We start from the raw sequence: 13,666 nt of genomic DNA on the forward strand, positions 1-13,666 counted from the left end.
TGTTTTTATGGATCATACATATCTGTTTCTTTGAATGTCCAGTATTTTGTTGTTGTTGTTGAAAATGGACATTTTAGGTAATATATTGGAGCAACTCTAGCTAATAATTCCCTCTCCTCCCTGGGGCGTGTTGTTATTGTTTGCTTGCTTGGTTGTTTATTTGTTTAGTGACCTGGCTGGGCTAATTCAGTAAAGCCTCTTTCCCTCGCGGTATGCAGCCTTGGATGCTGCTCCTCAGAGGGTACAGCCTTGAGCATGAGAACAGTCTCCTCAATCACCAGGGATGACTGTGGTTTTAGTCAAGTTCTCTTTAACTGTCACTTTTCCTGATCTCTCCACTAAGTTTCTGGCTGGTATGACTCTATTGGTATGATACACAGCTGTTATCTTCCACTAACTGCTGGCTGACAGTTCTATTGTTTTGATAATACTCTTGTGCATAAATTGCTCCACAGATTGATCTAAGTGATTTCAGGTCACTCTGCAGAGTCAAGGTTGGCCAGCCTTTGAGTTTTGCTCTGACCCCAGGAAGACTCTTTTTAGCTATCTCTTTCCTTTGTTAAACTTCTAGCTGGTGCACTGTTTTGTTTGTTGTTACTAGTATCACAGAGTGACCAGCTTCCCCTTAATTCCTCCACCAGGATCTCCATTGTTTTAAAACACCCTTAGCCATGAACTTCAAATGCTCTTTCCCAAATAGTCATTCCCTATAGGGAGAGCTGCAGAGCTCTCTGATATTAAGGGCTGGCTCTCTCTTACAGGATGAATCTTTGTACTTCTGTACTAGAGCTGGGGTTGGGAGTAGCAAGCAGCTTCTCTCTGAAAGACTTTCCTGGATCTAAGAGTGAGGATCCGGACAGAGGTGGTAGCCCCTTGTCTTCAAGGCTTGTCTCTTCTGGTGCGAAGCTTATTCCCTGTGAGCAAGCCAGGATGTGGCAAGCAGGGTCCATCTGGGGTAGAGCTTCCCTATGACTAGAAGATGAGAGGAAGGCCCAGTCCTTTTAGCTGTGCTTGCCTAGCACAGAGGGTCTGCAACACAGAGATGAAGGAGATGAGAGATGCTGATCTCCTGCCCCTCTTGGGGTGAACCTGTCACCCTAGATTGGGAGGTACAGAAGCAGATGTCCATGGTTCTTGGACACATCTGCCCAGAGTAAAGCTTCTATCATTTTGATCTGGGGCAGCAGGGTGGGAGAGGAGGAGAGAAATGAGGGGAGTATATTGTGGCTCAAACACAACAGAGTCTCATTGTTCTTAATGAGATTTAGTAGATTTTTTTGAATATGTTCCTCCATTTGCTGTCTGCCCTTAGGACAATTTCTAAAGATTTTAAACTATTATTTTTAAAATGTTCACCAGTTAAATGTGTTTCACTGGGAAAAGAGTCTACCACATTCCTCACAAGGCCACTCTAGAACTCCCATCTCAGTATTAGATGTATTTTACCTGAGTATTTTACCTTACAAATTATATCAACTACAGTGAATCCTTGAAGAACACAGGTTTGAACCGCGTGTATCCACTTACACATGAATTTTTTTCATTAAATACGTACTACAGTACGTGACTCTATGAGGTTGGTTGAATCTGGGGACGTGGAACCGCATACATGGAGGGCCAACTGTAAAGTTACAGGCAGATTTGACTGTTCAGACAGTTGGCACCCCTAACCCCTGCATTGTTCAAGGGTCAACTGTATTTTAAAACTTTATATGAGACACACAAGATTAGAAAATTTAAATGATAAAGAGGAGAGGTTTGAAATAAATAAGGAGGTGAGGACATAAAACTGATATGATATAAAACGGAATACTAGTCTCACTACTCTGAGCTTGGTATTCAAAGCATAGTATTAACAGCTATCACTTATTCAGTGGTGGGAATGTATCAGGTGCTTTTCATACATTATGTTGAACTCTCATGGTCAGTAGTATAATTTATGACTTACAAATGAGAAAACTGACCCTCAGGGACACATAGAAAGAAAGCAGAGAACTGGGATTAATAGGAATTTAGGTCTGTTTTGCTCCAAGTCTAGATTCTTTATGCTCTCCATAAAGGGAAGCATTAAATTCATTTGGAGTTAAATTCTATGAGAACTGCAGGAATACTAAATAGACAACACTGATTAGACATTTGATCAGAATTTTTTTTGGCATGGCCATTACACTTGCTGACTTACTGAGGATCAATGAGAGTAACTGGGTCTCTTTCAAAGTTAGTTAACTCTTCAGTTGGTTTTTGTTGTTTTTTGATTCAGTTGGTTTTGAGCAATTTTCTGGAATTCTTCTGAATACAGTAGAGTTTGTTTAGCTACTTTAGCAGTGTATCTACCAGCAAAGGATACTACCATGCAGTGACTATATTCAATACAAAATAGATGAATTACTTCAAAAATACAACATATTTATTTTGATTAATAAGTATTATTTAATAATTATCTATTTTCAGCTTATCACTATTTGATTTTGCAACATAAATATTTTCTTTAAATATCCTAAAATGGGGAATTGAGTTGGAAAATCAGCTAAGGAAAATTTCCCATTCTGTGTCAGACTTTTTGTTAGATTTCAAACAGCACAGAAATAACACATTAAAATGAGGTGACTTTACATTATAAGACATATCAGATACTTTGTATAATAAATTAACAAAAAAACATACATGCCAATTTCAAAAATATAAAAGTTCTGGCTCCCTCCATTCAGGACAGAAAAATTATGCTTGCTAAAATCAATTATGTTTTAAATCAACACAATTTTCTTAGTTGCATGACATTCTGGTGTAAAGCAGGTCATTTTATTAAAAAAAGAATTAAAATACCAGATTACTCTGAAGTCACATAATTGGAAAATACAAGATTTAACTGCCAACTATATAAATATCTACACAGTTTCTAAACTACATTATTTAACAGAAGTACATATATTCTACTCTGATGGGAATATCTACATTGACATTGTATAAATGTGTCATCAGCATACATGTGTTGTACTGGTTTTAGCTTAGTGCTTTAAGTTACCTTCCAGAAGATCATCCTCGTCGATGCCTTTGACAATCTTTGATTTGTAGTCTCGGAAAAACATGTATTTTAGCAGTCTTCTAAGTTTTTTCTATTAAAAATATGAAATAAGTAAATAAAAAACCTTACACATACATTCGTTTTATTGATTAAAGACTACTATGATAACTAAATTTAATAACGTGTACCCCAGGATCACTGTGGGGGGGATATAGCAATTCTCAGCATAGTACTGTGAATACAAAATTTAGTCATCAAATTAAACATAAAAGCTACAACACTAGCATTTTTTAATTTTATTTTATTTTTTTTTGCGGTACACGGGCCTCTCACTGTTGTGGCCTCTCCCGTTGCGGAGCGCAGGCTCCGGACGCGCAGGCTCAGCGGCCATGGCTCACGGGCCCAGCCGCTCTGCGGCATGTGGGATCTTCCCGGACCGGGGCACGAACCCGTGTCCCGTGCATCGGCAGGCGGACTGTCAACCACTGCGCCACCAGGGAAGCCCCAACACTAGCATTTTTAAAAGCACTTTTCATTTGCAAGTATCCAGATACTCCAGAATCACAATGATTTTTGTTTTGGGGGTTTTTTTGGTTAAATTCCTTCTGAAGATTGTGATAAACTTTCCACACTATGCCGCAAATACTGACTTTATGGAATTTTGTACACATTCAGAACCAAATTTTATTTTTTAAAATGATTTACAAACAGCTAGACAAGGAGTTTGTAACAACTGCTTTAAAAAGCCAAGCACTCTCCTTTTTATTGTTTTTTTATTCTCTGAGAATCTTTTCTTTTATTTAGAAGAGTTGGTTTATGTTTTTTATTTCTGGAAAACATTCTGTAATCTGAGAAACATATTTTTATGAAACTCAAAGCTGATGAATGATAGTTGAGTCTTAATGATGGCTTTCTTTAGGTTTATTAGAAGACTATAATACTGTTTAACTTTAAAAGTAACTGATAATACTTCGTCATCTGTTGTATGCTTACATTTAGAATGGATTATTACTGGTTCCTGGTCTTCATGTTTAAGATTCCTAATGACAGCTGAAATAAATTGTATTTTACAAAGCTCTTTTACATGCATTCTATTTGAAATTTTCAATAGCCCTGAGATACAGACAAATATAATCATCTCCTTTTTATATATAGGGAAACCGAGGTTAAAGATAGTCTCACAACTGAAGCTTATAGCAGGACCAGAAGTAGAACATGACCTCTGAACCCCAGTTTCCTTATTTACAAAGTAAGTAAAGTACTTACCTTAGAGGACTATTGTGAGGAATAAATGAGAAAATGAGTGAAGCTGCCTAGTGCAGTATGGAAAACACAATAGGCAGTCAATGACTTCTGCTTGAATATAAACCAGCATTATTAAGAGAAAAAACATATACCTGTATATAGGTGTTTGCTATCCTTTTTTTCTCTTTCCTCTGATTCCTGAAAATTCAGTACTTTAGATTTTATTTTGTCTTATATTACAGTCATGTAAACTACTTTAAGTTCTGTTTGGAACACACCAGCATATAAATAAAATTATTATTTTGAGGAGAAAGATGAGAATACTGGCAACTATCATATTACAGCTAGGCTCTTGGTTGCTAAAAAGGTTCTGATTAACAGTCCTTCTAGACAATAGAAGGGTTTTGACAATCAGTGTGTATTCCTGAAGTTTCCATAGGATTTAAAACTTTGACTTCCCCGAAAGGCAGGAAAAAGTGTCAATGTGGACTATTTTTTGTGCTGGCTTGTTTACCTCTGTCGATGGAAAAGAAAAACTGACTGGACATATTCTGTAAAGTACTGATGCGAACTCCACTGCCCTCCAGCTGCCTTCGTAAAGGATCTTGGCTCAAGGTCCCTGTTCCTGCCAACGGCACCTTCAGGCTCTTTCCTCACAGCACCACTGCTATATGGTGCCTACTTCCCCGTCTTCCTAATGAAGTCACTAAATCCTGAACATTCTTACTCTTCACCATCTCTCTGAATTCTTCCTTCCCATCCACTTTCAGAGCCATCATACTAATCACAGTTTGCCTTGATTACTGAGCCTGCATCCTGGTTAGTTCCATTCTACATATAGCTGCATACAGCTGCATGAGTCTCACCCTAGGCAGAAACCTCCACTTCAACAAATCCTACAGCCTCTCCAATCTAATCACACAACCTTAAAATGCTGTGAGTCTCAAAATGCTTCTTCAACTAAATCATGCAGATTTCCTAAACCAGATTATAGCTTCTTGATAGTGAATACATTTCTTTTCTCTTTATAGTCCTCATACCATATAAGAGTTAATGAACTAAAAATTTATAAAATTTAATGGTAGACTGGTCGAGGTGCAATTTGTAGATCTCTGAATCCCACTGCAGAAGGAAGAGAAGTTTAGGTATCCAAGTTTAGTCAATCTCCAGTCAGTCAGAAGGAAAGCTTTCACAGATATAAAGTAACTGGGTATCACAGAAAGAATGTTAACCAGGATATCCAGAAGGTCAGATGGGATGCCTTCTGATAAAAACCAGAGCCACAAACATACAAAAATGGGTAAATGTAATTAAAATGCCAGGGGAAAACAATGGAGAAATGAAAGATGGAACATTAGGAACTAAGCACCGCGTGCTCACTTGGGTTAGAGTCTACCATAACATGCTGTGGTTATTCAGTTAGTTTTTCCACATGTAACTTTCAGATGAAAATTTTATTAAAAACATGCAAAATGTCACAAAATATTTTCAAACTAGCTACTCTTGGAAGATAGTTATGACAAAATTATACATGTAAATACCAGCATAAATATTTTAATGCCAGAGTTCAAAGAGTAAGAAAGATAGATCTTTAACTATTAAAAAACCTAGATATTATGGTGTATATTTATCTTATACAATATTCATCTTGATTGATTTGCTTTTTTCCTTTTAACCAGTGTCACAGAAAAAACTTTGTATTTCAAGTGAAAAAACTATTCTATGAAAGCCTGTATAAAATTAGAAGAAAAATAAATATGCCACTTAGTTATATCCCAGTTACCAAAACAAAGCACCTGGTCAATATCTAGTGAACATTATGTAGCAATGAAAATGTCTAAATATATATTTAAGGATAAGTGAGAATTCGTTGTCAGCATACTTTTATATAAGTGCCCTTGTCCATGTAAAAATAAAAAATAAATTCTTTTGTAGTAAACCATTTTCTTATGCAAACTATGAGGACTCAAACATTAGTTCAACAGTTATGATTCCAATGTGAAAGCTATAAAACAAGGGTAGCTTCCTTACATAAGTGTAATTAATCACCAAGCTTGGCATTTCAATATGATGAAATTATTTTATATTACCTTATCTTTGCGTATCAAAAACAGAAGATCTTCAGCAGAGATTACCCTTGCTCCCCGGAGCTGAGAAACTTCAGCAGCTTGCTGCAACTAACAACAAAGGAAATTTTTCTCAATAATCTAAATTAAATATACTACAGTCATGATGTCTCAAGAGAGATAAACATTCTAAGAGTTAAAAACCTTTGGGAATAATCCAGCAATCACAGTACTGCTTTTGAAAGCAAAATGTCTTATGTTTTAAGGTATAAAAAAATTGCAATTAAATTAACTTATACGCCTACCTGTAACTGATACAATAAAGAGAAATCCTTGACTTCTTTCATGCAAAAGAAAAATCATATGCAGCTTCCAGAAATGCATTAATGCACCTGAAAATAATTTTATGAAATTTTATCCTCATATCCATGTGAGCAATGGTTTCACTCAGTATCACTAGTTGAATAAGTATATTATTAATCTGAGCTCCCATGCTGGTATGATTTGAAATAGGCCCATTCAGAACTTTAAAAGATCAACAAAAACAGTAGCTGTTTCTAATATCCAAAGGAAAAAAAATAGTTTTAGTTTTGGCAAGTCTTCAGTGGGCAAAGGATTCAGTCCATAAATCATAATACTGGACTGCATTAATTTCTTTCCACACTAATCACATACACACACAAAGTTAACTGTATCTGGAATGCACAACACAAAACATACTGCATGAAAAGTTAGATTCCCCCTGAAATGTTCATCTGGGCACTTATATCTACAAAGTTGAGAGTTTTCTGGGATTCAGAAGTCCTAGAAACACAATCTTACTTGAAAATGACCTGGAAAATAAAAGAATGTGAAAAATGATAGTTCTATTTTTTGGCACAGGCAAAATCAGTTTCTTATTTTGATTAGTTAGAAGGAACATAAAATACATCCAGCTGAAAAAAATGAAGATGCTGGAGAAAACACTGCAAAAATGTGCCTGTAACTTCTTCCAAATTTGATCAAACCATGGTGATTGCACCAAACCAACTCTATCCAATATTATAAAAATATTTACATATAAAAGCTGTTCTTGAATGCATCTTTCTTTGAAAGGAATAAATCTAACACATATTCCTAAGAACTAATCTTTAAAAAATGACACACTGTTATCTTAGCAAGTATAAGAAATCAAATAGTGCATTTGTACTAAAGAAATTCTGAATGGTCAAGAGATTTTGCTAAGTAAGCTTCAAACCTTGTCTAAATACACAGACTACAAAATAGACTATAAACTCCCTATGTGTCAGCCTTACCACTGAATTTCCTGGATACTGGTGGTTGGTATATAAACATAATTCTACCTAAATATAGAAATTTAAATTTAACTGTGAACCATTTAAAAAGAAATCTTGGGGGAAAGGTTTTTCAAAAGATGATATATCTACCCAGAAAGAAACTAAGTTTTCAGTGGGAAAAATGTGAACATATTTTTCTAAAAACTCGAAGAATGTCAGGGAAATATGTGTACATGTGTTTTTTCAAACAAAAACATTTCTATGACAGAATAAAATACACATAATCAATGTGGAGAAGAATATGGGCTCAGTATCCATTTGTCTGGACACAGAGAACCAGGAGGCCGCACTGTCAAGTAACTTTTTATTTTCTTAAATGGAGGATGGTGATGATTTGAAAACTCTAAAATACTATACAGATATAAGTAATTTTACTCATGTTAAGAAAGGACCAGGATAAGTGTACCTCCCTAAATTGTCTTCCCAATAGATCAACTGTTTATCCACAACACATGTGAATAATCTGTATTTATAACACTCTCCAAAATGTCAGTGTATAAACACATTCAGTCGGAAAAAAAAAGAAGAAAATGGAAAATAAACACATAGAAGAGTTAGCCATTTTAAAACACCTTTTCGAAACCAGTACACAACTATTGTAGAGATCTGGATCACAGTTAAGTTGTCATAATTAGCAGGAAAGCTTTATCTTTAGCTTTCATCTACCTTATTTACTAATTTCCCTCACCCAACCTAGTGCCCTCACTAGCACTGGCACTGCTAGCACTCTCCAGGATGCCTTGGACTCCCACGTAGTGCGTCCTCAGGGCTGAAAGTTATCATTGTGTTACTGCACCGCAAGCCCATCTGGCCCTGACGTGTCCCACACTCCAAAATCTTCTCCTCCACACTCTCACCTCCTCTTCTCTACAAAGTGAGGAGGGCGAGCTTCTTAACTAATTACAGTGATCACACTAAAGTGTGTATTGCCCACTGGCTAACTTCTAGAACTTTTGTCTACAATTACCAAAGAGACTAAAGAAACTTCTCTTTAACAACGTAAGCTTAAAAAGCAAGTTAGCAGCTTGGCAGTCCAGTTCCACAAGAGGCTGAGCTCAGGACCAGTGCACTCAGTGTGAAAACAATACTAGCAGCAGGAAACCAAAATCAAGAAATATTTCTAATACCTTCAGTGTTCAAAAAAAGAAAGTTGATTCTATCAATATATCGTAAGAAACCCCTCAATTTTTTTAATCCCTGAAAATAAACGGAAGTTGTACTTCATTATTCACTGCAGCAAGTCAAGTATTTCTGGCAGTAACTAAAATGACATGAAATGATAGTAGATTTTATGATTTTTTTATTACAATGAAAGTAGTATACATTTAATTGCATTTATAAAATATGCAAGAATTGACATAGCAGAGGAATCCTTTAAGACCAATTACTGGTTGAATGGGTATACAAATTTTCTTAACTATATGGACAAAGGTATGATGATAGTAACTTTATAGAGATTTATTTGTAACTTAGTAAAATATTTTGCTAAAAGCATTATTATACAACAGGAACACTTTTACAGCATTGATTTGTTTCTGATAAATATTATTTCTATTTTTCAAAGTAAATTAAAAATATTATACTTGCAACAACTGTTTCAAAGAAAAAAATTTCCCCTAGCATATTAACACTCATCATGTTTGCATTTTAAATATTTTATGATGCTTTATTTGCAGGTTGAGCATAAAAGGTACACTTTCAATTTTACATCTTTCAGCCCACAAATAAATCTCTTCTCAATTTCTCATTTCTATCAATGACACTAACAATCGAACAATTTTTTTTTCTCTATTTTATTTTCACCAACTTCTGTTGATTTTGTTGGTTTAATTGGCTCAGGGTCTTGAATTTGCTCTCTACTTCCACAGTATTCATCTGAATGTAGGCCTCTGGGGCGTTTTGCTTACTGCTTTCTAAATCTCAATGTCTCCAAATGGTGATGTACCCTAGATTAAGTGTTAACATGATCTTCTTCAAATATAATGGCCACAATTCTTGTTCCAGGATCTATGATAATTCAGTGTACTGACTTCAGTGTGGTCTTTAAAGACTGACTGACTCCAAGATTTTTTTCCGTATACCTTCATTCTCTTCATTATATTTCTTGTTTTTCTGTCATTATTCTACATTTAAGCTCCAATAATTTCAGTTCTATCTTAAGCCTTTGTGTACTTGTGACAGTTAATTTTATATGTCAGCTTGACTGGGTTACAGGGTGCCCAGACATTTGGTCAAATGTTAATTCTGAGTGTGACTGTGAAGGTATTTCTGGATGAGATTAAGATTTGAATCCCTAGGCTGGGTAAAGCAGATTGCCACTCCCCACCGCCAGCCCCTGCTAATGTTAGTGGGCCTCAACCAATCAACTGAAGAGGTGAACGGAACAAAAAGGCTGAATAAGAGGGAAGCCCTCCTGCCTGGCTGCCTTGAACTGGCACATAGACCTTTCCAGCCTACTGACTTGGACTAAACCGTCTCTTAGTTTTCAGGTTTTTGGAAACTTAGTTGCACGAGCAACTAAGCCCGTGCGCCACAACTACTGAGCCTGTGCCCTAGAGCCTTCGAGCCACAGCTACTGAAGCCCACGCGCCTAGAGCCCGTGCTCTGCAACAACAGAAGCCACCGCAGTGAGAACCCGCGCACAGCAACGAAGACCCAATGCAGCCATAAATAAATAAATTTATTAAAAAAAAAAGAGGGCTTCCCTGGTGGCGCAGTGGTTGAGAGTCCGCCTGCCGATGCAGGGGACACGGGTTCGTGCCGCGGTCCGGGAAGATCCCACATGCCGCGGAGCGGCTGGGCCCGTGAGCCATGGCCGCTGAGCCTGCGCATCCGGAGCCTGTGCTCCGCAACGGGAGAGGCCACAACGGTGAGAGGCCCGCGTGCCGCAAAAAAAAAAAAAAAAAAAAATTATTATCTAAGTTAAAATGTATATAACAATAAAAAGTCAAACAATACTCTAAGTTTTATAATGACAGACAGAAATACCTAGCCATACTTCTTTCCAATCTGTAATTCTACTTCCGAAGGAAAATACTTTCAACTTTTCTAGCTTGTTCTTCTGTTATTTACCTCCACATTTGAAATACGCTTACAAGGCTATTTTATTTTTCAGCTTTAAATACTATCGATTGACTTTTTACTACGGAAGATGAAGATTTAGTGTTCACAGATGTCTCATATTTACCATTTCCTCCCTCCCCTCTTGATATTATTTTAAAAATGTAATTTTTTGTTAAATTAGTATCTAGTGTTTACATTATTATGACTGCATAAACACTGTTACAGCTTGGCCACCATGATCAAATTTCTTTTTATAAATTAAAAAAAATGTTTTTGTAGTTCAGAATTTCCTTTTCTTTTTTGCTTTATTTATTGTGAATCTAACACTATTTCATCTACATTATTTAAAAGATTTGAAACATGTAAGGATTTCTTTCAATTTCATTGTTTTTGTTTTTCCCCAGAGACTCATCCGGAGTCTGCCAGACTCTCTTCAACAATTACATTTTGGATTTTTGTCTTCTTGATCCCATTTTGTTCTTAATTTACTTCCTTTATTTTGGTAGAGCACATTCCCTGGATGTTTCTCTTTTTTGTTTTCGAGCGTAGCTATAATATTTGCTTTATAAAGTCCCTGTCTGCTATTTCAATACCTGGGTCATCTTAGAGTCAATCACCAGTTTGTCTTTTCTCTTGGCTGTGAGTCATGCTTCCCTGTTACTTCATATTTTAAGGATAATCTGTGATTTTATCTGAGATATTATAAATGATACATTGTAAGGACTCTGGATTCTGCTATGCTCCTCTGAAGAATATTGATCAATTTTTTTAAACAGGCAGATAAGTAAAATGAATTCAAACTGCAGTTATCTATCTCCTTCCTCCAGTGGTGGGCTGCAGCCTGAAAAATACCTCTGACAGGTTCCTGAGAAAGGGTGCATGGAAAATAAAGTTTTAAAGATCCTATGTCTGAAAATTCATTTATGCCACCCTTATATTCAATTTATAATCTACCTAGATATAGGATTTGAGATTAGAAATAATTTTCCTTCAGAAATTCAAAGACATTGCTCCATTGTCTTCTAGCTAAAAATGTTGCTGTTAAGAAGACAGGTGTCTTTTTTTTTTTTTTGATTCCTAAGCCTTTAGGTGACTTCCCCCCCACTGCCCACCCCGCCCCCCCCCATGAGAAACTTTTGCTACTGTTCTCTTTATACCTGAAATTTTAAAATTTCACAGTGCTATGCCTTGGTGAGGCTCTTTCTTCATATATTTTCCTGGTACTCACACGGACACTGCAACCTATATATTCTTGTCCTGCAAGTCTGGGAAATTTTCTGGGATTACTCTGAAAATTTCCTTCCTTCTGTTTTCTGGATTTTTTTCAGAATATCTATTAATCAAATGCCAGTGATCTTTTGTGCCTGGGATCTCTAATACCGGAGTTCTTTCTATTCAACCTCTCCAGAGGTAAACCTACATTGTTTTGTCAGAATGGCAAAAAGGTAGTTGACTGCCTATGTGGTTGTGATAGGGCATTGGAGTAAAACTGCTCCTTTACTTTCTACCAGTGCTCCTGTTTCTTCAGAGGTATCCTGAATGCTGATTTTTTTCTAGGTTCCAAGGTTTCATTTTTCTCAAATCTGTTAAACCTTTAAACGTTTCTACCCACTTTTAAACTTCCATAATTATTTGATATGTCTCATCTGCTATTTAATCTCCCATTTTCTTGATCTTCATAGATTTATGCTTTTAAAAATTATTTTGCTGTCATTTAGTAGGGTTTTGAGAAGGTTTGGAGATAAGCAGTGAATCACCTATGTTTAAACAGAAGCTGTTGCTCCTTTTTGTGTGCTGACATTTACTGAATGTACTATCCTGTGCTTCCTGCCTCCTATACATCATCTCATTTAACCCTCACAACAAACCTGTGAGAGATGTCCAGGTACACAAAACTGGTACTAATTAATAAATGCTTAACATCAAGCCATTCATCTTTCTCTCCAAGATTAATTTCTTATTCGGAATACAGGAAGGTATGTAAGGCTTAATGAAGTTTTACATTGCATAGAAAATCTACCCACAAAAACATTTATTTGCCTTTCAAAACATTTTCATTGCTGGCAAATAAATGGTTGCCAAAAAAAAGGTTTGGATCAAAACATTCAAGTCAGTTGCTTCATGCAGACACAGCTTAAGGATTGAGAACTCAGCAAATGTTTGAAAGGAAAGGGATTTGTAACTAAATACAGTCAACATTCAGAATACTATAAATGTAAGATATTTGACTTAGTCTTTTCCTATCATATGATCTCCTTATTCTTTTTGGTGACTAGTCTTCCACTGTCTTAGACATTTGAAACATAAACAAGTATATAAATTGATAAAAGATGTGCCTAACTTTTGAGAATTTCATTTTAACTCTTCTTTTTAGAATCGTAAGTCAAACACAGTTAGTCAAGTTTTTAAAAATATGATAAGGCTATAATTATCAGTATCTCATGACTCAAATAATTCATATTTATTTATATATGCATTTTAAACAATGACCAAGACACAATCAATATAAGCCTGCAATGCTTAAAAAATGTCCAATGAGAACAGCACCCCTGAGAAGAAACTAATTCTTTGGTTATTCTTATTTAAATGTGAAAGTGGGAGAACAACAGCCATTTGAAAGTTTTCTTTTAAACTATTTTGCATATAAGTTATTCATAAGCAATTTTCAAGTCTAAACACATCAAGTTTTGAAAGCAAAAGGATATTTTGAAAATTTTTTAAGGCTGAAATTAAAATAATAAACTAGACTATAATTTAAATATTATACTATACTATACCTTAAATACTATACTATACTATAAATACTATGCTATTAACTAACTACAGTTAATACTAATTAAAATTTATTTACTATTTAACTATTTAAACTGCTACTTATTTAAACTAAAATACAATTAAAATTGTACAAAGATGGTAGCAGATCTTCAATTTGT

At 35.6% G+C, this 13,666-nt stretch overlaps 1 protein-coding gene across 5 annotated transcripts in view; it reads right to left on the bottom strand.

The window, feature by feature from the left end:
* Positions 1 to 13,666, bottom strand: part of SUPT3H (SPT3 homolog, SAGA and STAGA complex component) — a 449,170-nt gene that overhangs the window by 163,638 nt on the left and 271,866 nt on the right. For all 5 annotated transcript variants that reach the window (XM_060163028.1, XM_060163030.1, XM_060163029.1 and 2 more), the window contains exons 4-5: positions 6,358 to 6,444; positions 3,023 to 3,113 (exon numbers count right to left, since the gene is read on the bottom strand). In XM_060163028.1, coding sequence (XP_060019011.1) covers positions 3,023 to 3,113; positions 6,358 to 6,444 — 178 coding nt within the window. The remainder of the gene's footprint in view (positions 1 to 3,022; positions 3,114 to 6,357; positions 6,445 to 13,666) is intronic.

The sequence above is a fragment of the Lagenorhynchus albirostris genome, chromosome 10 (genome assembly GCF_949774975.1).
Source record: "Lagenorhynchus albirostris chromosome 10, mLagAlb1.1, whole genome shotgun sequence".
Classification (NCBI taxonomy): Eukaryota; Metazoa; Chordata; class Mammalia; order Artiodactyla; family Delphinidae; genus Lagenorhynchus; species Lagenorhynchus albirostris.